A 22,607-nucleotide genomic window follows, 5' to 3' on the forward strand; every position below is an offset into this window, starting at 1 on the left:
TATGACAAAGTCATATTATAGATCATCCATCTTATAATCAAATGATAACAATGATGTAAGTACTCACATATCTTTGAGGACAGAGGGAGTTTAGAACACAGAGAAAAGGTCAATGAAGCAAAAATGGAACCATAAACTAAGAAAGGAATGTCCCAAACCTAGAATACTATATGCCCTCTGCTTACATATGGTTTTTACACACTACTCTACTAATGTGCATCATACGCAGCAAAGCAGCAGGGCTCTGAATTTTGTAGTAGAATTCAATGTAATTTATTTTATTTTGCTCATTTAATTGCTACCAGCTGGCAGTTAAAATAATTTCTTACACATTGAGCTTTTCCACTTCAAATATTGTTCAAGTTTCTCTTCAAACTTTGCTAATTCTCTCTCCTTGGTAAAAATTAAAACCCACCAAATTTTTTTTTTTTTTTTTTTTTTACCAATCACTTTATGAACATAAAATTACATATAATTTTCATTCCACTTTCTCTATGATTAATCAAAGATAAATATAATCACTGAATAATTCTGATGGAATCTTAAAAAATACTTCTTCTTGGAAGGAAATGAGAAGCTAATGTGTTAAGAAAATAATATTTTGTTCATAGTAATTAGCACATTAATACATATGCAAGGATAAGCTGAATTTCTTCAGTGTCACATAATATAAAATATTTCAGTAGTTAATGAAAAGGGATAAATATTTCTATATGAGCTTCTCCAGCAAGAGAAACCGTGAAAGTATGACAAAGAAAATAAAGAGATTTTGATTAAAATATTGGGAAATGTTGGATGACAAAGTCATTCAGATGCTTGTTTGCAATGAGATTGGCAGTAGAAGTGGAAATTACTTAAAGGTGATTACAAACAAAACTGCAAATGCTTTGTGAGGAGGGCAAAAGTTGTTGAGGCAAAATGTAAAGAGGCTGCAAAAAGAAATTCCATATAAGATCATTATTTAAAAGCTGATTGATGATCTAAGCTGGTTGAAGACCAAGGCAAAATTAGCTCTGGTCTCACTATACTAGAAAATAATTCAGGGATCACATTTCACAGTTAAAAACTCAAGTATCACATCTGATTTCTTCTATATAGTATAATATATAAAATTGTGGTATGTAAATACATAATATTTTTTAATAGGAGTTTATAATTTGCTTTTATGTATCAGAAAAAGCATAAGTTTTGAGCAACATATGTTTCTCTGACAATCTGGATTTCAGGAATGAGATGTGACCTGTCACTGCTTAGGAAACAGGATTAAATAATAAGCTAAGAAAAGTAGAATGCTCCTATTTTTGACTCCCTCTTCATATACTTCCAGCTGTTCTGCTCAAACTATATGCTTGTTTGTATACACACACACACACACAACACACACACACACACACACACCAGCTCTTTCTATTTTAAATTTTTACTAAGCTAATGTTAGGCAAAATTTGATTGAAAAGATACCTTGATAATCTTATTCTCACCTTGTTATTGATACTAGTTATTAGCATATCTAGTATGCCTTCCTCACACTCAAATAAAATGATGATACAAAAATTACCTTCTACCTACCTCTTCCATCTCTAAAGGTTGTTCTATATCTAGATGTGAGCCTAATCCATATCACATACTATCAAGAAAACAAAAATTCTGGGTCCAAGAAAGAAAACTGGCTCATGCCAGAGGAATAACCATTATCGAAACATTTGCAATGAGGTCATCTGATTCTCTATTTATTGGTTTGCTTCCTTTTAAAATTTGCTATCATCAGAAATACTTAGCTATATAGAGGTCTTAATACATGGAGAAGAATCTCACCCAGGCAGAAAAACAGCTAAATGGAACAGCTCTTCTCTGATGCAGTTTAAATTTGGAAAGGAATTAATAGCTTACCACCTTGCATCATTTGCTTCCAGCCACTACTTTGCATGGATTTTTTTAGAACTGAGCTGTTCCCAGTTCTGTGTTTTAACCTAGTCCCTGGAGGAGGACTGCTACATTTCTGAAATCCATCTTTAGTTTGTATAGGAAAAATTCTCATTATTTGACATGAAGTTGCACAGCCTGAACACAAGTATCTATCTGTGTATTTTGTCAAGTAGTTTTGTCAAGACATCTTTAGAACGTCAGCATACCTTAATGTGTAGCATTCATAGAATTCAAAGTGTCAAAAATTAAAATATGGAGTGTGAGAGCAATTTAACAACAACCAGAAATTGATGGATTAATCTTGGATTTGAATACTTTAATTCCCCCCTCAGCATGACTGAGGACTGAGAAACCAGAACTGCAGCTTGACCTCTATTTGCCTAAAAGGGAGGAAGAAGGAAAGAAAGAAAGAAAGAAAGAAAGAAAGAAAGAAAGAAAGAAAGAAAGAAAGAAAGAAAGAAAGAAAAGAAAGAAAGAAAGAAAGAAAGAAAGAAAGAAAGAAAGAAAGAAAGAAAGAGGGAGGGAGGGAGGCAGAGAGGAAGGAAGGAAGGAAAAAGGAAAGAAGGAAGGACAGAAGATAGTCATTGTATTAGCCCAACCTTCTGGCCTATGACCACTTTTATATCAAAATGAAAAAAATTACTATTTATCTTGGAAAATACGATGTCACTAGAGCTGTCATGTATCCCTGGCAACTACTACTATATTACTAAATTTCTTTGAAAGTATTGTAGTACTTTGCAGTTTCAAGAATAAAGGGAAGTATTCTTTGTCTCAGCACTAAGACACTGCAGATTTCACCTACTGCCAAACTCCACTTGAGAATGTGCCCCTCCGCCCCCCCACCCCCCGGTCTCATCTTACCTGTTTTCATGTCACTTTCTACCTCCTCATTGTAGTTGTGAACAAGGCTACTCGTAAATTAAAACAGTTTTATTTCTTCTTTCCTTTTTACATCCTTGCCTATTTATCTTATTATACCAAGTTTGTAAACACACTTTGTAGTGGAAATGGTGGAAACCAAATGCCTTTTCATTATTCCCACCATTAGGGAGAATTTCTGATACTCTCCACCAACATTGATGTCAGCCAAAGATTTTTCACAGAATCTCCCTTAAATTGTTCAAATTCTTTCAACTTCATTTTGCAGTCTTTCAATGTAATGATATTTCATTTTCTGAAACTGTTTTGAGATTGAAAGCCTTTTTTTTTTTTAAGGATTTATTTATTTATTTATTATGTATACAGTGTTCTGTCTGCACATATCCTTGCAGGCCAGAAGAGGGCACCAGATCTCATTATGGATGGTTGTGATCCACCATGTTGTTGCTGGGAATTAAACTCAGGACCTCTGGAAGAGCAAGCAGTGCTCTTAACCTCTGAGCCACCTCTCCAGCCCAGACAGCCTTTTTTGATAAACCATTTGATAGAATTGTCCAGGGAAGATGATAAGTTAGATTATATGAAAGCTTTTTTCTTTATATTTATTTTTCTCATGCAATATATCCCTATTTCAGTATCCCTTCCCCTACCCCTCTGAATTCTACTCCCAGTACCCACTCCCTCAAATCCACTGCTCCTGTTTCGCTTCAGAAAATAGCAGTCCAAGCAGCTATCAACCAAACACAGCAAAATAAGATGAAATAAAACCAGACACAAACCCTCATATCAAGGCCAGACAAGACAACCCAATAGGAGGAAAAGTGTCCAAAGAGCAGGCAAAAGAGTCAGAGACATCCCACTTCTACTTTTAGAAGTCACACAAAAAACCCAAGCTAAACAACCACAGCATGTATGCAGAGTACATCCCCAAGAATGGTACAGATAGGTCTGGAGGCAGATTGATTCCTAATTTTCTGAGGAAAGTCTATATTGATTTACATAGTGGTTGTACAAGTTTGCACTTGAACCAGCAATGGAGGAGTGTTCCCCTTGTTCCACATCTTTGCCAACATGAGCTGTCATTTGTAGTTTTTATCTTAGTCATTATGACAGATATAAGATGGAATCTCAAAGTAGTTTTGATTTGCACTTTCCTGATAGCTAAAGATGTTAAACATTCCTTTAAGTGATTCTCAACAATTTGAGATTCCTCTATTGAGAATTCTGTTTAAATCTGTATCTCCTGTTTAATTGGATTATTTGGTTTATTGATGCCCAGTTTCTTTCTTTCTTTTTTTTTTCTTCTCAGATCACACTTTATTGGAGTGCCTCTTGGTTAAGGGAGAGTGGGAGGTGAGGGGCCCCGAGAACTAAAATGCAGCTGCTTATATAGGGAATCAGGCAAACGTGCCGAACTGTGATTGGGTCCCACCAGAATGCAAGCACGGGGAGCCACGGGATAGGCTGAGGACATAAGGCCAATTACCATACCTGCGCATGCACAGGTCACAGAACATGTAGTCCCGAGAGCATAGCCAAATATGGAGTTGTTTACAACTAGGCTACCAGGAGGCCAGTGCCATCTTTGAATGGCAGCTCCCTACATCTCCCCCCTCTAAGTATTTTTTGAATATAGTTATGTATAATTGTTCATGTAACTCATCTCATCATTCTAATGCCTCATGAAATGCATTTGAAGCAACTTAGGATAGACATGGTGGCTCAGGCCAGTTTCTTGAATTCTTTATATATTTTAGATTTTAGTCCTATATTGGATGTGAGGTTGGTGAAGATATTTTCCCATCCTATAGCGTGCTGATTTGTTCTATTGATGGTGTCCTTTGCCTTACAGAAAATTTTGTTTTGTGAAGTCACATTTATTATTTGTGGATCTTAGTGTCTGTGCTAACAATGTTCTGTTCAAAAAAGTCTTTTCCTTTGCCAATGCATTTAAGGCTATTCTATTCTTTCTCTTCTATCAGGTTCAGTGTGTATGGTTTCATGTTGAAGTCTTTGCTTTACTTGGACTTGAGTCTGTACAGGGTGATAAATATTTATTTGCATTCTTCTACATGCCCACATTCAGTTAGACCAGCACCATTTTTTGAAGATGGTTTCTCTTTACCAGTGTGTATTTCTGGTCTTTTTTGTTTGTTTGATTGTTTTTTTTTTTAATCTAAAATCATGTTCCATAGGTATGTGAATTTATGTTTTATATCTGGGTCTTCAGTTTCATTCCATTGAGCAATGTATCTGTTTTTATGCCAATATGGATTTTTTTTATTATAATAGCTCTGTGGTACAGCTTCAAAACAGGGATACTGATACCTCTGAAAGTTCTTTATGTTCAGGATTGTTTTAGGTATCCTGAGTTTTGTTTTTCCATGTGAAATAGAATATTGTTCTTTTAAAGTTCTGTAAAGACTTGTGTTGGAATTTTGATGAGGATTGTGTTGAATATGTAGACTGCTTTTGGTAGGATGGTCTTTTTATTATGTTAAATCTACTAATCCATGACTATGAGTGATCTTTCCATCTTCTCATATCTTCTTCAGTTCTTTCTTCAAAGACTGAAAGTTTTTGTCCTGCAAGTATTTCATTTACTTGGTTAGGGTTAGCCCAAGATATTTTATACTGTTTGTGGTTATTATGTGAATTGTGTTGTTTCTCTGATTTCTTTCTCAGTCCATTTGTCATTTGTATATAGGAGGAATACCGTTTTGTTTCATTTTGTTTTTTTAATCTTGTAACCAGCCACATTGCTGAAAGTGCTTATCAGCTGTAGAATTACTCTGGTAGAATATTTTGAATTGCTTGTATATACTATCATATCATCTGCAAATAAAAATATTTTGACTTCTTTCCAATTTATATCCCCTTAATTTCTTTCAGTTGTCTTATTGCTTTATCTAGAACTTCAAGTACTATATTGAATAGCTATGGGGAGAATGGAAAGTATTACCATAAAATATTTAGATGTTTTAATGAGAGAGTGATTTAGAATTGTTATTCACTAAATGCATTCTTTGAAAATGGCATACATATACATAATACATTGTGGTTATTCTCATCCACCATCTTCTCTCATCTCCATTTCCCTCCAAATACCTTTCTAACATTCATATCTTTTTGGTTTATTTGTGATGTACTGAGTTTAGCAAAGGTCATTAGTTTGACCATAGGATTGTAATTAACCATTGGAATCTGGTGGGCTGACTGGAGAGCACATAGGTGATAACGATGACGTTCCCTCTCCCAGAATATGTAAGTAGACAACAGGAAAGGATAGTGCCCCGTGTGTTTCTCCCCCATTGACAACTGACATGTCAGACCAGTGTAGGTAGCCACAGCTGCTATGAGTTCATAATTGCAAAGGCTACATCATTCCCAAAGCTGGCATTTTGCAGCCCTTCTCCCTAACTTCTTGTCTTATGTTCTTGCACCCCCTCTTCTTCAACATCTCTTACATCTTAGTAGGGATGAGTCCTCAAGATACAGTCATTCTGGGCTTTGACCATCCATGTTTCTCTTCACTCACTATCTTTCACTGCAAAGAGAAGATTCTCTTATTGAGGCTGAAAGTAGCAAATGTCTATATATATTTAAACATTTAGAAATCAATTGGGTGCTGTGCTGATTTAGCTAGACACCTGCAATGAGTTCCCTCTCCATGCCTATGATGCTAACCATGGGTTTACAGTACTAGGCATATGTTGCCAACTGTAGAACAGGAATCGAATTCACTTAGAAAACAATTTCAAAACATATCCTCCAGGAAGTATACTTATATTATTGTTTTTTTTGGTTTTTTTATTATTTATTATGTATAAAGTGTTCTGCCTACATGTGTGACTGCAGGCCAGAAGAGGGAACCAGATCTCATTACGGATGGTTCTGAGCCAACATGTGGTTGCTGGGAATTGAACTCAGGACCTCTGGAAGAACAGCTAGTGCTCTTAACCGCTGAGCCATCTCTCCAGCCCCCTATATTATTGATTTTTATCACTACATATTTATTCAAAATATGCTTTATATTTTAACATATGTAGAATTCAGTTTATAATTTCATTTCTTTATGTCAGTGATTTATTTTGTGCTGGAGACATGTCTCTGCTTCTTTGAATTTTTTAATTATTAATTACTTGCTCAAATTTCAATTCATCTACTTTTAGTTATCTATTAATATTTATTTTATTTTATGTGTTTGAGTGTGTTTTCTTCTTATATGAATTTGCAACAAGTGCGATACTACCTGCCCACAGAGTTCTGTAAAATGTGTCAGATTCCCTGGTGGTTGTGAACCAGGTGGTTGTGAACCAAGATGTGTATGATAGGAACCAAACCCAGGTCTTTTGAGAGATTAACAAGGGCTCACTCATAAACATTGAACCATTTCCTTAATCCCTTAAATTAAGTTGTAAACATATCATTTATACACACACACACACACACACACATACACACACAATCTAATAAATAATAAACATATTAATTACAAAGCCACATAGTATAATGGTTATACTGGGACAAAATGCAAATATTAATACTTTCTAATGGCAATGATTAAATTACAAGTATATAAGAATTTATTTAGAAATAAATAAAAATCTCAATAAGTAATTATTAGCAAAATAATCATACTGAGTATAAATCCTATTAAATTTTAACTTACTTTTGTTATTTTTAATTTAATAGGATGAAAATAAAAAACATGAACAATACAATGAATCAATAACAAAAATGAACCTATGTATGAGATGATATATTAAAAATATTACCTTGAGTAATTAGCAATAACTAACACTTTCATTTTTAATCAAAAAGTACATGTACCACAGATTAAACCTAATTTAAAAAAAGAAATATGAGATATATGTATTTGAAATCAAACATATCAGAGATGGGGACATAATAGTAGTCTTATTCTGAGGACTTTCTATTTCAATCCATTTCTAATTGTGGAAATGAATCTCTTCATGTTCCATCATGAGGATGTGGAACCTGTACAATGAGCACAGAGCAGAAAACTTTCTCACCTCTAGAAAGCAACAGCCTTTCCTGCAAGACAGTGTCTGGCAGATCACTGCTGACATCCACGATTCAGAAGAAAGATCTGTGCCACCCTCTTACGAATGACCATGTTTTTTACACCATAGACAATAGGGTTGAGAGCAGGAGGCAGGAGGAGGTAGATGGTAGACAGAAGAATGTGAGTTGAAGGAACAACATGGCCAAAACGGTGGCTGAAAAAGGAGAAAAAGGCTAGAATATAAAACTCTAGAAAAACAAAAATATGAGCTGTGCAGGTGTTGAAGGCTTTGATCCGTGCCTCCTTCTGTTGAAGATGAAAAACAGCCTGGAATATCAGTGTATAAGATATGAGAATAAAAATCATATCAAATCCCAGAATGCTGAACCCCACAAAAAGACCACATATTTTATTGACTTGTGCATCATCTGCTGCAAGCTTCACCACAGCCATGTGTTCACAATAAGAATGGTCAATTTGAATGGAATGAAAAAGATGCAGTCTTTTTATTAGAATTGGTAACAGACCTACTAGCACTATTGCTCGAATTACCACCACCGCTATCATACGACCCAGAATTGAAGGTGTAAGGATAGATGTGTGCCTCAGAGGATCACAGATGGCAATGTAACGATCAAAAGCCATTGCCAATAGAATGCCAGACTCCATGCACTGCAAAGTGTGGATGAAGAACAGCTGGGCTAGGCAGGCATCAAAGGCCATGGAATAAGCTCTAAACCAAAAGATAGCTAACATTTTGGGGGCAATTGCTGCACAGAGTCCTACGTCTGTGGCTGCCAACACAGCCAGGAAGATATACATGGGCTGGTGCAAGCTACGCTCAGCTGGGATGATGATCAATAAAATAATATTTCCCAAAAGAGCCACTAGACACACTGCAAAAAATGGAAATCCAATCCAAAACTGCAGATGCTCTAGTCCAGGGATTCCGATCAAAATTACAGTTCTAGGGTTCAGGTATGACATGTTGTTGGGTTTCACTAAGCTCATCATTCTGTCTTCTCACCACTGACCATGATACCTGAAAAAAGAGAATTTGGGAGGAAGGTGAAAATATATAATTAAGCTTATTCTTTGTCAAGCAATTACTAGCATTCAACTACAGTAAATTTTGAGGAAAGATCATAGCCTTCCTTTGGTTCTTTGTTCGGTTGGTGATGAAAGGTCTATGATGCTTGTCATGGTAGAAGCAAACACTCACATGAAGCTTTCAATACTTCCATGAAAGAGGTAAAAGTGAAATTTCCGGACTGCTGATGTCTTTTACACGTGCAAATACACCAGTGAAAGCTCTATTCTGCCTCTTCGGGACCTCCACACTCATTTACTTGGGAGTTTTAACTATCTGTTGTTTCTTTACTTCTGGAAGACAACCACTAATCATCAAACTGAAAATTTCTTCTGTGAGTTGTGGTCTTAGAACAGACATCTTTTTACCTAATCAGTGATCCCATGAGGGCATTATTTATGAGCCATTCTGCCCCTAGGAAAGTATTATTCTGATCATCTGGTATCTGTTCCCAAGGACAATTTTGGACAGATTTTTTTTAATCTTCTTAGAATCAGTCTTTCTTTCATCAAGATATTGAACAATCTGTTGCTTCTCAGGGTGATAGCTGTGATTATAAAAGAGACTGGTAAAATACAGTGTTCCTTCAATGAATCAGAATTTGATTGCTCCTTAGTAGAATGTTGGAAAGTGGATAAAATATGTGTTATTAAGAGGATATTTTACATTCCAGTTTCAAAAAGTGCAAAAATAAGTTAGACCTCATGGAGAATTAATGAACAATCTTCATGTTTCTGGTACCAAGGCAACTTCACAGTGTCTGTGTGAAGTCTTTGAGTAACTGTTGGCTCTCTCAGTTGTGATTGGTGACTTGGAAGTGAATAGTTTCGTTTTTAACCCCGTTGAGGTTAGCCTGCTTGTTGTAGACAAGAGGCAGTCTACTTGAGATTCTTGTAGGACAAAGCATATAGGATATGAACACTGTGTCTTATCATGATGTTTATATTTTTAGACCAGAAGTGTCTGTTAAACCCAGGAAGATATCTTGGGTAATTCTTCCAATTAGTGCTCTACATCCAATTCTCTACTGTGAAAAGCCTTACTTTGAGAACCCAAGTTTGAATCTCTTGCCATCAGACTCTTGATATAGGAAACTTAAACTGTCCTAAGTACCTTATATTTCAGACTTTCAAGAGTAAATGGATATTATTGGAACTTTCCCAGCTGTCCAATGCGAGTCACACATCAACACAGACTTTAGGTGGTTCACTGCTGGAGAGTGGCTGGGGGTTAGTGTGGGCTTTGGTTCTGTGATCTAGTCTCAGGTCCCAGTGGAGGTACTGAAGCCCATGGCTCTGTGCAAGAAAGAAGGAAGCACAAGACTCAGGTCAGTGTGTACACTACTCACAAGACCATTGATATTTTCATTCTGCTTTATGATTCTCACTCTAGGAGGAGATAAGGCATTGTTTCCTACATGAATTTTCTGCTGTAGGAGCTGAAAGCAGTAACTCAGATCTACTGTGAATGCCTGGAGCTCTGCTTTTCTTGGATGGTTGAGGAATAATGTGTTCCTTCCTCCCAATTTACATTCATCCCTTGGGATAACTCTGAGGCATGTGTGAGTCAAAGGCATTGCTGTTTCCATCAGAGCTTCAGAAGGCACCTAGCTGGCTTTGGATTCTTGTTGTTTACCAAACATGTGCCTGGCTGCTATAAAAGCATTAGGAATTTTGACTTCAATTTTTTTTTATTGTATGGTAAGCTGTACAAACAGATTATTTTTGCCACTGTTTTGAGAGACTTTCGAATGTTTATTAGAACACAGTAGCTAAATAATAGAACTGTATGAAAATGCACATGAAATGAGGAAAATATTTTGCACATTTTTAACTTTTATGGGAAATTTTATGATAATTTGAGAATTATACTTGTTTGAATGAATTGGAAAAAGAATAAATTATGGGTTCAAAACAGGTAATTTAAAATAAAAAGCAAAGTTTCTTGAAGATTTTTAATATAATGCACACTTATTTTGGGGGGATCTAATTATTTTAAACCTTTTCCATACCTTTAACTACAGTTTTATTAATCAGTCTATTTGAAAAATATTTAGAATTAAAAAAATATATTTAGAATTTTTCTCCAGTCTTTCTGTATATAGACACTGATTCCAATATCTTCCATGAAGGATTTATTTTCATCTGTTCACATCAGGACCCTCATAAAGGAACATGTTTGAATATTAGTGGAGAACTTTTTCTCTTCCTCCGTGGATGCCAGTTCTCTGGACTCTATCAGTTAAGCATGGGCTTCTTTTTATATTATGTGCGTTTATGGGAGAACAAAAATAATCTGGGACACAAATTCTGTCATAAACAGAGCATGGAGGAACACTAAGCTCCTGTTTAATACTACTCAACACACCAGTGATTGGACTATGGTCAAAACATCCCTAAGTATCAGTTTTGTAAACAATGTGAAAAGCATTTTACTTTGTTGTTTGAGTATGAGGAAAACAGGGTAGAAGAACTGCTGAAAGTGCCACATGCTGTTTATGACACTTAGGACTTGATGTGCTAGAAATTAGAGAAGCTTCTTTTTTTCATTCAATAATTGCCCAACAGTTTAAAGGCAAAAAGTGTATTATGCTTCCCCCATTGTTAGATAGCACTTTTATCAGATTATGGCCTTTTCAATGAATTTTTAAAACAAAGGCTTGAAAAACATAATCAGGGGCTGGAGAGATGGCTCAGAGCTTAAGGGCACTGACTGTTCTTCCAGAGGTCCTGAGTTCAATTCCCAGCAACCACATGGTGGCTCACAACCATCTCTAATGAGATCTATCTGGTGTCCTCTTCTGGCTTGCAGGAATACATGCAAACAGAACATTGTAAACATACTAAATAAATAAATCTATAAAAAAAAGAAAAAAAAAAAATCAGCAATAGGATCTAGATTTAGTACTTGATTCCCACTTTCCACTTACAAAATTTGCTTAAACCTGTTTTCCAGTTTCATAATCTATACCTTGAGAATACTTCTCTTTCTTCTCATACATTTAGTGAAATATTCTCTCCAACAGATCAGTATTTGGAACAATACTTAAACTAAATATATGAAAGTTTATTAAAAGTCTGGTATTGCTTTCAAAACTAGAATGGTCATTGGAATGCTGAAGAGTAAAAGAAACAGAAGCAGAGGGAAATGAAAGATTCTTTGTAATAGATGAGAAGAAAAGTCCCCCAAAAGAGGAAAGTGCTAGAGACAAAGAGATGTACATCACAGATACTTCTCACTAACAGTCATCATATGATTATGGTTGGAATACAAAAGAAACATCCTAACCAGTATGCTAATTATTTTGCATTTTTATGCTTTTATTTATTCATTTATTTTTAGAATTCCAAGCACTATATTTTAAAAGTGCCAATTTCTTGATTAAATCAAGTAATTTTTATCCTTTCTGGGTTTTAAATCATATAGAAACTTAATGGAGGTTATTTATGTACCTCACTTCCATAAAACCCAGTTCCTATAAGAGATAATAGGGTCCCACTTGATGAACCTTAGAATTCTGAAGTAACACAATTACAAACATGTAATCAATGTCTACTGAAAGTAAACAATGATAATTAATATTAAATGATATTAAAAGAAGTAAGAAAGTTAATGGAATCTGGGAATTTCTTTGCCCTGAGAAAAAATTTTGCTTGGCAAATGGATCAAATACTGGACCTTTATGGTACATTCTTGCTTCATCTTTATCATCTTTGCTTCATAATTTCATAATTCAAACATTGGTTGAGCTTTTTCAGAGACAATTAAGAGGTTATTCTGAAACATTCCTTTTTCATTTTCAAAATATTACAAAGTTGTAGAGTTAATTTGAATCCTATTGACTATAGACAAGGAAGTTGTCGTTAACTACTTTGGGACCGTAAGTACAATAATGTATTATGTAATTATCTTTGGAAACAACTAAACGGTGCATTATTCCTAAATATGTAAACACAATCTCTTTAGTCTGCATAATGCTACTTGTATGAATTTAAAAGGAAATGTATGGAGAAATATATGGGTGGGTTTAGAGGGAGGAAAGGGTAGGGAGAAATGATGTTATTATATTATAATCTCAAAAAATAAAATAAAAAAATTAAAAGATGCATTAATCTAAGTAACACCTACTTCATGAAAAATAATAAAAGGAAAAAAACCATGGGAAAAAACTGAATGAATTATTCTTAACTTTTTTAAATATATTTTTACTAAAATAAATTTTCATTATTCCCAGTTTAAAGTCTGTAGAGAGAAAGACATACCTGGGAGATATGAAGGCTGAAGGGCTGAAGTATTGACTGGTTATATCAATGCAAACTTCCAGCACAGTTAGATGTTGACAGAGGAACCACAGTACTTTCCACTACAGCATAAGCCAAGAACATCCTTGTCCTTCTAACTCCACAAGTTATTCTCCTGATTCCTGCCTTTATTTGCCAAAGCAAACTACCATTAGGACTAGAACACAAACATTGAAAGTTCACTGATATTTTAAAATGAAAAGTAGTCTCCTTAGCAAAAGAATTAGAATCTATCTTATAATGCATCATTTCATAGCATAGTGATTCTGAGAACTGCAAGGTAAAGAAAATATAAACAACAGTGATTTCTTTTCCATCCATCTGTCAAGAAACTGAAGCTAAAGTAGCTGACTAAGAACTATTCTTATAAATGTACCACTGATGCCTACTATCAACTTCTACCAACTATTTAATGAATGTCAGTTCTCTTGAGCAACATTTTGTAGTGATTTCCACAGGTATATATGTGCCTATGTGAATTTGTGTCCTATGCACTGGTAATCAAATTCTGTAAATGCGAAGAAAGAATTCAACTACTAGACTAGACCATAGCCCATTATTTTACTTTTGAATGCAATTAAAATCTACTTTTGCACACATAAGTTTTTCTAAGTTCCCACTATTGATACATTAGAAAATTTGTCATTATCTAATTTTTTAAGGACAGCTGATTTTTTAGTGTGGCACCACTCTTACTATAGGTATTTTTTAGTCCTGTTAACCACACACAGCATAATATACAAGAGCTCAGAAGACAAGTTCTCCATGTTATCCAAAAAAGAGTCTAAATTGCCTTTAATCAACTTCCACTTATAAATGTGCACTTAGATGCAAATGAGCTAATTATTTAAACAGTTAGGTCAAAATCAAATGGAGCATACTACTACCAGTGCATCTTCTTTCCTGTTGAGTTGGTTCTTGAGCTATTTGATTTCCTGCGACACAATCTCAAGCTATTCAGGGTAGCCTCTAATTTGCTATGTAACTGAGGAAGACCTCGAATTCATGGTCCTTCTGCTTCCTCCCTCTCAAGTGTTGCGGTGGTCAGTGTCAGCACCCATGCCTGAATCTAATGCATCTTTCTTCAAAGCTCTCATAGTCCTGAAATAACTTTATTTGAATTATGCACACACAGTTCTTCTTTCCTTGATATTGTTTGCTTGCCACTAAGTGACAGTATTTATATACATGTATGATGGTTTCATTGGGGATTTTCCCAAATCCCAAGGTAGAAAGTTCCATATATCATTAACCATTATACATTTTAATGTCAATAATTGGCAGGCATTTAAAATGCTGAGTTTAGCAAGTCAGTCATTTGTCAATTGACACCAATAACACACTAATTATAAAAATGTAAAGAAAAAAGTCAACCTGCCTTTCTCTGTCAGGTTTCAGATAATAGCACCTAATACAATGATGATGAAACTATACCATTGGAACAAAGATCAGACAGTATCTTCTCAGAAGCTTTACTCCCCTCAGAATGTGACTCAGTTTCTGACACTCTCTACCCTTGCGTGGGATCATCACTGATGGGTCTGTGTTCAACATTCCAACATTCTGAAGTCTATCCAGCTCCACAATCATTTGTGAAGGCTCAAGATTAATTCTGGTCTTAGAGAAGTAAACAAACTGACAGTTGTCAACTTTGTTCCACTTTTTTCTCTTCCTTTCTTTAACGTTTGCCTAAGAATTATTATTAATTCAGGTTTAGCTTCTGTTTTCATTTGTCTACCCATTTAGTTGTTTGAAATCAGGTCTCATCAATCTTCTATATTTTTTGTGTCTAATCTCTTTCATTTCTCAAACATAAATATAAATGATGATAATATAATTTTATCATTTCCACAAAAATATTCTAAAAATATTTCCTCTTGTCCTTGATAGCCACGTTCTTGACATAAACATCATGTTTATATTCTATTTTTCAAATGTCATATTAATGCTTTAATTTTTTTCTCTACTAAAAGTTTCCAATAAAAAATATATATCTACATTGTCTTCCAATAATTCCATTATTTGGTATTTAGTCAAGACAAACAAGAGTAAGATAAGTGCATTAACTTTTATAGCAGTTGTTATATAATAGCACTAGAGTAAACCTAACCATCTAAGTGTTCAACTTAATATAACAATCTTGATGCAATGATGAATATGTATACTACTAAGAACCCCTACGAAACACCACCCAAAATATGATGCTGAAAGTTCCCAGCACCCAGAAAGTCCTTTCTGCCAGTTCTAGCTCATTCTCTTGCTCCCACCATTCTGTGAATCCTTATATGTCAGTGAGCTTTGCCAGTGATACATTTGTCTTAGATTTCATTTGGGTCCTAAAAACAAAATTTGGTGTTAAATGAGTAAAAAATATCATGTAGAATTTCAGGTGGAAAGATTGCATTTACCAAGGAATTTAGGCAGGATTACATAGATAATGTGCTCATTTGAATGGTAATATAATTGTATATAATTTGTAGTGTCACTATAGATGCATTAGAAGCAGATTGGAGTGAGAATGGGAATTATTCATCAATGCACACTCAAAGTTGAAACATTATTCATTTTCTATACACAATAAATAAAACCAACTATTAAAGATTTGGGCCATTAACAAAGGTTCTACACTGTCATAATTTGCTATTAATTGTGGGAAAGGCAATCAGAAAGGTGTTTGACATGTGGGTTTTAAGATGTAGGAGCTGGAGAGATGGCTCAGTGGATAAGATTATTAGTTGTTCTTGCAGAGTACCTGGATTCAATTCTTAGTACCCATAAGGTAGCCCACAACCATCCATAACCCCAGTTCTAGGATATCCTATAGTCATGCACATACATTCATGCAAGCAAAACATCCATATAAAGAAAGTAAAATAAATAAATTGTGTCTTAAAAAATGAAATATTGCACATTTACTCTACCACTCAGCTACATCTTAAGCAACACATATATATATTTATATTTATATTTATATATAATGCATATTGCACATCATATGTAGATGTGAGTCATGGTCTTAAAAGCTCAAGCTGACTTGAACTCACTCTGGAATGCAGGGAAAATTTAAATTTGTGTTCCCTCTGGCTCAACCTCCTGAATATGTAGGACCACAAGCATATGCTTCTAGCACTCAGATATCTGTGCCCCCACAACAGACATCCTAATTTACCCTGACTAAGAAATACTATAAAAGAGTGAAATCTTCATTGAAAAAATTAGGTTGGATTTAGAAGACAGGATATAAACAACATACTTCTTCTGCAATGAATTCTTAGTCAGCATTGCAGTGAAGTCAAGAGTTGAATAGGAAGGGAAGAAAATCAAGAAATATTTCATAATGCCATAAGAATATTCTGAAATTAAATTAGGATGCTAACTCCACAATCTGTACCCATAGGAAATGATAAGAAAGCTTTCTGATTTTGATGCACCCTACATCCAGTTGAGGTAATTGTCTCATTTCTTCCATGTGCTCTAAAATGCTTATGAGGAATTTGTAATCAGATTGAGCTAATGATTTTCCAACATTTACTAAAACGGTCTCTCCAAGATCTTTTTGGTCCCATAGCAAGATACACTGGATGGATTTAAAATTCAAAGACATTCCCTTGCATTTGTAAGGTAAATGCTACTTAGAGCATAAAGTCATAGTAACTTCAAATTTTATAAATTTTTTAGATGTTTTTAAAGGTAAGTTTGTGAAGAGCTTTATTGTCTCATTTCATTTTCATATAAACTGTTTTTCTAATTTTGTTACTATAGCAGCATCTGTAGCAAAAATGAACATGACTCAGATAGATATGAGGGTTAAGTATCATGAAGGTTGCAATAATTATATGAAATCAAGGAGAATCGTATGAATAAAGTAATAGTGGAAGAGAAGTGGGAACTTAAAGCATTTAGCTCAAAAATATTGATTCATGAGTTAATTCTTAAGACATGTGTGCCATCAAAATTCTTTTTATAGAACCTGTATGTAGTTTCTGCTACTGACATAGTAAAACCATTTTCCACATATTAGAGAATCATTCTACACCTTTTACGTGGACTTTATTCTCCATGTTTTCTAACTCTCATTTATAAAAGCAAAAACAAAGGCAAGAAACTTTTAAAGTCAGCAAACATTTTGTAAGAGAGATATCAAATGAGGATTCTAAGGTATTGACTGAAGTGTATGAATAGCCCCTGATCTAATTGCTATTTGGAGAACACTGAGAAAGATGAATGCCTGGCATCGTTTATGAACCTCTGATATTTGAGTTACTGTTTGTTTACAAATATTTTCATGACTCCCTCCCTAATTTGTTTCGTCCTCACTCCATAAATAACTGGATTTAAACAAGGAGGCACAACCACATAGAGATTGGCCAAGAGGATGTGAATGTAGCGAGGCACATTTCTACCAAATCTATGGGTCATAAAAGAGAAAAATGCTGGTGTATAAAAGGCTAAGATGACACAGACATGGGAACCACATGTACTAAGGGCTTTGTGTCTGGCATTCCTAGAAGGAAGGCGAAACACAGCCTGTAGGATCCAAACATAGGAGAGAGCAATGAGAATTAAATCAAAGATCAGAGCAGCAATGGTAAATAAGCCATAGATGATGTTTATCTTTATGTTGGCACAGGCTAGACGAGCTATCCCCATGTGTTCACAGTAGGTATGAGGAATAATGTAGTGTCCACAAAAGGGCAGTCGTTTAAGGAGTGGACAGAAAGGAATGACAAGAAGGACAGGCCTCCCTACTACAACAGATGCCATGATAGCCACCACCTTGTTGGTGAGGATAGAGGTATATCTAAGCGGATAACAGATAGCAACAAAACGGTCAATTGCCATGGCCAGGAGCACAACAGATTCCATGCCTGTGTAGGTGTGGATGAAGAACATCTGGATGAGGCAGCCTTCAAAGCTTATCTCTCTAAGGTTGAACCAGAAGATACCCAACATCTTGGGGATGGTTGAAGTGGAGAGGCCAAGATCGATGAAAGAGAGGAGGGCAAGGAAGTAGAACATGGGCTGGTGAAGACTCTGCTCATTCTTGATCACAGAGAGGATTGTGAAATTCCCCACAAGTGCTATCAGATAAACAACGAAGAAAGGGAAGGCTATCCAGATGTGGAAAGTTTCCAGACCAGGAATGCCCAACAAAAGGAAGGCAGAGGGGTGAGAAGCAGTGTCATTGATAGAGGACATCCTTCTGGGACTCTTGGGAGATTATCTACAATCTTTCTTCAGTATTTCTTGGAAGAAATAAGAAAATACATGAAAGTTGATGATTAGTACATATGATGACATACCAAGTAAACTCTTAATTACTTTTTAACACTTTCAAGTTACCAGGAGTTCAGGCATATTTAAGAGAAAACCCCAACATGCTAGACAAAAGGAGAGGGGAAATTAGAATGGGGATAGATTACAATCTGTCATTCAGAGTCCCTGATCTTTTGGTTTGGCCTCTTTCTTTATTTGCCAAAACAATACTGTGCTTACACCTGTTTTTTAGTGAAACAATGGTTTCATTATTATGCTTTGATGAATGAATTATTAATGTTTTCCTATTCTGATAGTTAAAACTTGGTTATAATGATTATAATAGAGGTAGAAAAGTATTCAGTTGAATTTAGCATCTTTGTCAAGGTTAGCTCAATGCAGGATCGATTGCCTAGCTTACATTTGGCTCTGGGACCACCAAGAAGGTCATTTTCCATTTTTCACAGTTTTGAAAATTTTTGATTAAACCTAGAAATAAAGAAAATCTGAAAAATGTTCCTATAGGATTTAGAATCAATCAAGACTATCAACTTTCATCAATTCTGTTAATATACTTTTTTTAGTTTCTTCATGTTTAACACACACAGCAAAAAGAAAGCAATCTTAGTGGTAAAGGGATGTCATCTCTGCTATGCAGGACACTGAGGTAAAAGAGTCTCACTTTCAAGATTTGCTGGGCTCCTAAGTGAGTTCAAGGCCATGCTGAGCAACTTGATGTGTATATGTCACAAAAAAATAATCTTTACACAGAGACAACACTAAATGAATTTTAGTGAGCATGAAATTTAAAACTGAAAGAGAGAAGAGCAAGGGAGAGTGAGAACATGAAAATGGGAGGAAAATTGTGGAATAGGGGAAGAACTGGAGAGAAGATACAGGTTGGATTGGATCCAAATAGATTATATGTATGCATGCACATTAGACAAAATGTTAATAAATCTGAGCTAGGAATAGAACTCATTGGTAGAATGTTCGCTAAGCATCTGCAAGACTCTAGGCTCCATCAACAGTACTGAAAAAGAAGGATAAGTAATAAACTTTTAATTGAAAAATTTTAGCCATAATTTAACATAAATTATTAAGATATAAGTATGTGCACTTTACATAGTAAACAACAATAATTAAAATTTTACTTAACATTTGAACATTCATAAAACCCAAAGCATAAACTGTTTAGCAGTAAGTACTAAAATTTATGAAATATGAGAAAGAACATAAAAGTGTGTGTGTGTGTGTGTGTGTGTGTGTGTGTGTAGCCATAATTTGTAGACTAAACTATGTTAACTTGCAAATGCATTCCAGATTTTTAATAAATTTAGAACAGTAACAACCAAAATTTCAAATAAAATCAAAATTTATTTTGTAATACTAATCGGTATATTCTAAATTTACCATTAAAACAATCACAGAATATAATGGTATACATTAAAATATTTTAGGTTACTAGAAGAATAAAGACTGGAAAAAGTGACCCCTGCACAATGAAGATCAAACAAGGAGACTAGAAAAGTCAGAAAGAAATAGAGTTATGTACAACTGGATTTTTATAAAGAAATTAATATACTAATTCAATAACATATAACCTTCCAAAACCAATTTTATCATATTTAAAAGAGCAACACAGTTACATGCAAATGGAATTTTTATAAATATATTAATGTACTAATTCAATAAACATATAACCTTCCAAAACCAACTTTTATCACATTTTAAAGAGTAAAGCCTCAAGTATAATATATAATTCTTCCAAACTTATGACTTTCATATAAGAAATATATCAATATTTTAAAGTTAAAAATAGTCTTTAAAATAACTAAAATAAATCTTTAAAAAAACTATTGTTTTTAGACTCAGTATAGGAAAATATATTTTACCATACACTGTACTATAATGTTTTCTTACGACAAAGATACAGCTACTATAAAAGTAATCTACTTTATCTTACCAAATTTAGAAGTTTTCTAGTAAAACTGTGAATGGAGAAGGTGTATAATGGGGAGAAATAGTCACAATCCCTATGTCTACTTCTCAACAAAAGACAATTTTTGTTTAGAGCATATAAATATGTCTTCAAATAATTTTAAAGGTAAAGGGGGAAAGTAAGGAGGCTTACATTGACATTTTGCAAAGGAGATATATAAATGCATTAAAATTACCCAAATCACTAGGCATCTGTAATTGAACAATAAGCCTGAACATAATGCCTGAAGTGGAAAATCAGAGCAGCAGGATTTGGAATGATGAAACAATAGGCTCTCTGATAGATTCAGTAAAACGGGAAGTGCAGATCTGGAGCTGGAAAATATGGCATCTTCTAATTTTAGTAATGTTCAACATCCATTATTTCTCAAAGAAATTAAACTCCAAAATCATTGCTCAAGACAGAGGAGATATGTCCATCTAAAGAGTAGCACAAGGATGCTCATGCCAGCTTTGTTCATGGCTATTCCACTGTAGGAATAACTCAAAATATCAAACAATTAGGGAACATTTGATATAAAGGGAACCTATTCAACAATTAGTATGGATTAATTACTAATGCAAATGAATAAATAAATCTTCAGTAATCATATTTAATTAACATATCACTATTATAAAACTTACTTAACATTCCACATGTTACTCAACATGTATGAATTTTTTAAACAGGAAACTGAAACTGGCTTACATCAGTTGAGCTGTCAAGGTTTGAAGGAGTCAGGAGTGGACTAGGAAGGGGCACACGTGCCAGATTTACATTAATGAAAAAATGTATCTTTACAATAGCATAAAATCTTTAGGTGTATGTACCTGGCAAAAATATGTGAGTATGTGTATACTTATACATATGTAAATATCATTTTAATAAGTCAAATTCAAATAGGAGAAAATTGTAGGAGGCTTATGAGTTTTTTCAATCAATTTTACTCTTTATTTCTCTGATTTAATTTTTACAATCTAACTGAAAATGAGATTATGAAGTGATTATCTTTTTGTGCCTTAACATAATGCCCTCTAAATCTGCCCATATTGTTGAAAACAACATTCCCTTCTTTTTGAAGGGTATCTATCTATTTACCTATCATCTATCTATCATAATCTATCATCTATCTACCAATTATCTATTTTTACATGATTATTAAAACTCAATATAATATTATCTGTTTCAAATTCTCCATAGTAAATTGGTATAAAGTCTATATCTCATGACAATAAGTGTCACCCTTTATAGCATACAGTAGGTTGTGATTTGATTTCACAAATTCTTACACTTCACAGTGTATTTTAGAGATAAGATTATTTACTTGAAAAGGAATTATTTTCACTCAAATAATAAAACAAAAATATCCTAAAACTGGATTGCCTTATTTCTTAGTCACATTATTAGAGTATAAAATAAATATCCTGGGAGATTAAATATTATGCCATCATTGTGTTTTGAGTAAACTGCCTATTATTTCTGATACAGTCATTATTTGTACTGAGTGCTCTTAATATCTATTACTCTGCTGTCATTAAGGGACAATTTCCCTTTCAACCTATTCATTATACTGACTCTGATTATAGGATTGCACATATTTGGTATCTATAGCAATAATATACTACGTATGAAATCTAATAACAGTCTACATCTGAATTCTAAAACACAACAATAGTACATTAATTACTTTTAAAATTTAACATCCATAGCTTAAGAACCATAATGCCTTGCCAGTACTGGAATTCATTACCCAGTGATAGATGTTGGCTCTACAATTAAAGCAACATCTCCCCACACTCCTCCATTACACACCTTTATCAACAGTGGTATAGACATACACTTACTTGAAGATCTCATGCTTTCAGGTATCCTCTTACTAGATCTTTCTGATCCAATCTGTCTTATCCACTTACGGACTTATATCACATAAATTCTTCACTCCACTGTTGATGATTAGAGAACAATTCATTTGTGATGGATGGCCATACTGGTTCTAGAAAAACCCACATTTACAACTTCACTCTGTCTCTCAGTGATGGCTTTGGAAAAACTGTTTCATGAGTTTTACTTTTTTTATCTGTAAAAGTTGTGACTGTAGTAATATTATCAATGTGGCTGACAGGAAGGGCTGAGTGAAATGCA

General features: G+C 34.3%; 2 protein-coding genes across 2 annotated transcripts; both read right to left on the bottom strand.

Annotated features, from left to right (window-relative positions):
• Positions 1-7,888: 7,888 nt before the first annotated feature.
• LOC114706649 (olfactory receptor 52A1-like) lies at positions 7,889-8,851 on the bottom strand. Its single transcript, XM_028889141.1, has one exon. The coding sequence runs from the start codon at positions 8,849-8,851 to the stop codon at positions 7,889-7,891; it is 963 nt and encodes a 320-aa protein (XP_028744974.1).
• Positions 8,852-17,488: 8,637 nt separating this feature from the next.
• On the bottom strand, positions 17,489-18,427 carry LOC114706622 (olfactory receptor 52E4-like). The gene has a single exon (XM_028889099.1). The coding sequence runs from the start codon at positions 18,425-18,427 to the stop codon at positions 17,489-17,491; it is 939 nt and encodes a 312-aa protein (XP_028744932.1).
• Positions 18,428-22,607: the final 4,180 nt, after the last annotated feature.

This window comes from Peromyscus leucopus, chromosome 1, assembly GCF_004664715.2.
Source record: "Peromyscus leucopus breed LL Stock chromosome 1, UCI_PerLeu_2.1, whole genome shotgun sequence".
Lineage (NCBI taxonomy): Eukaryota > Metazoa > Chordata > Mammalia > Rodentia > Cricetidae > Peromyscus > Peromyscus leucopus.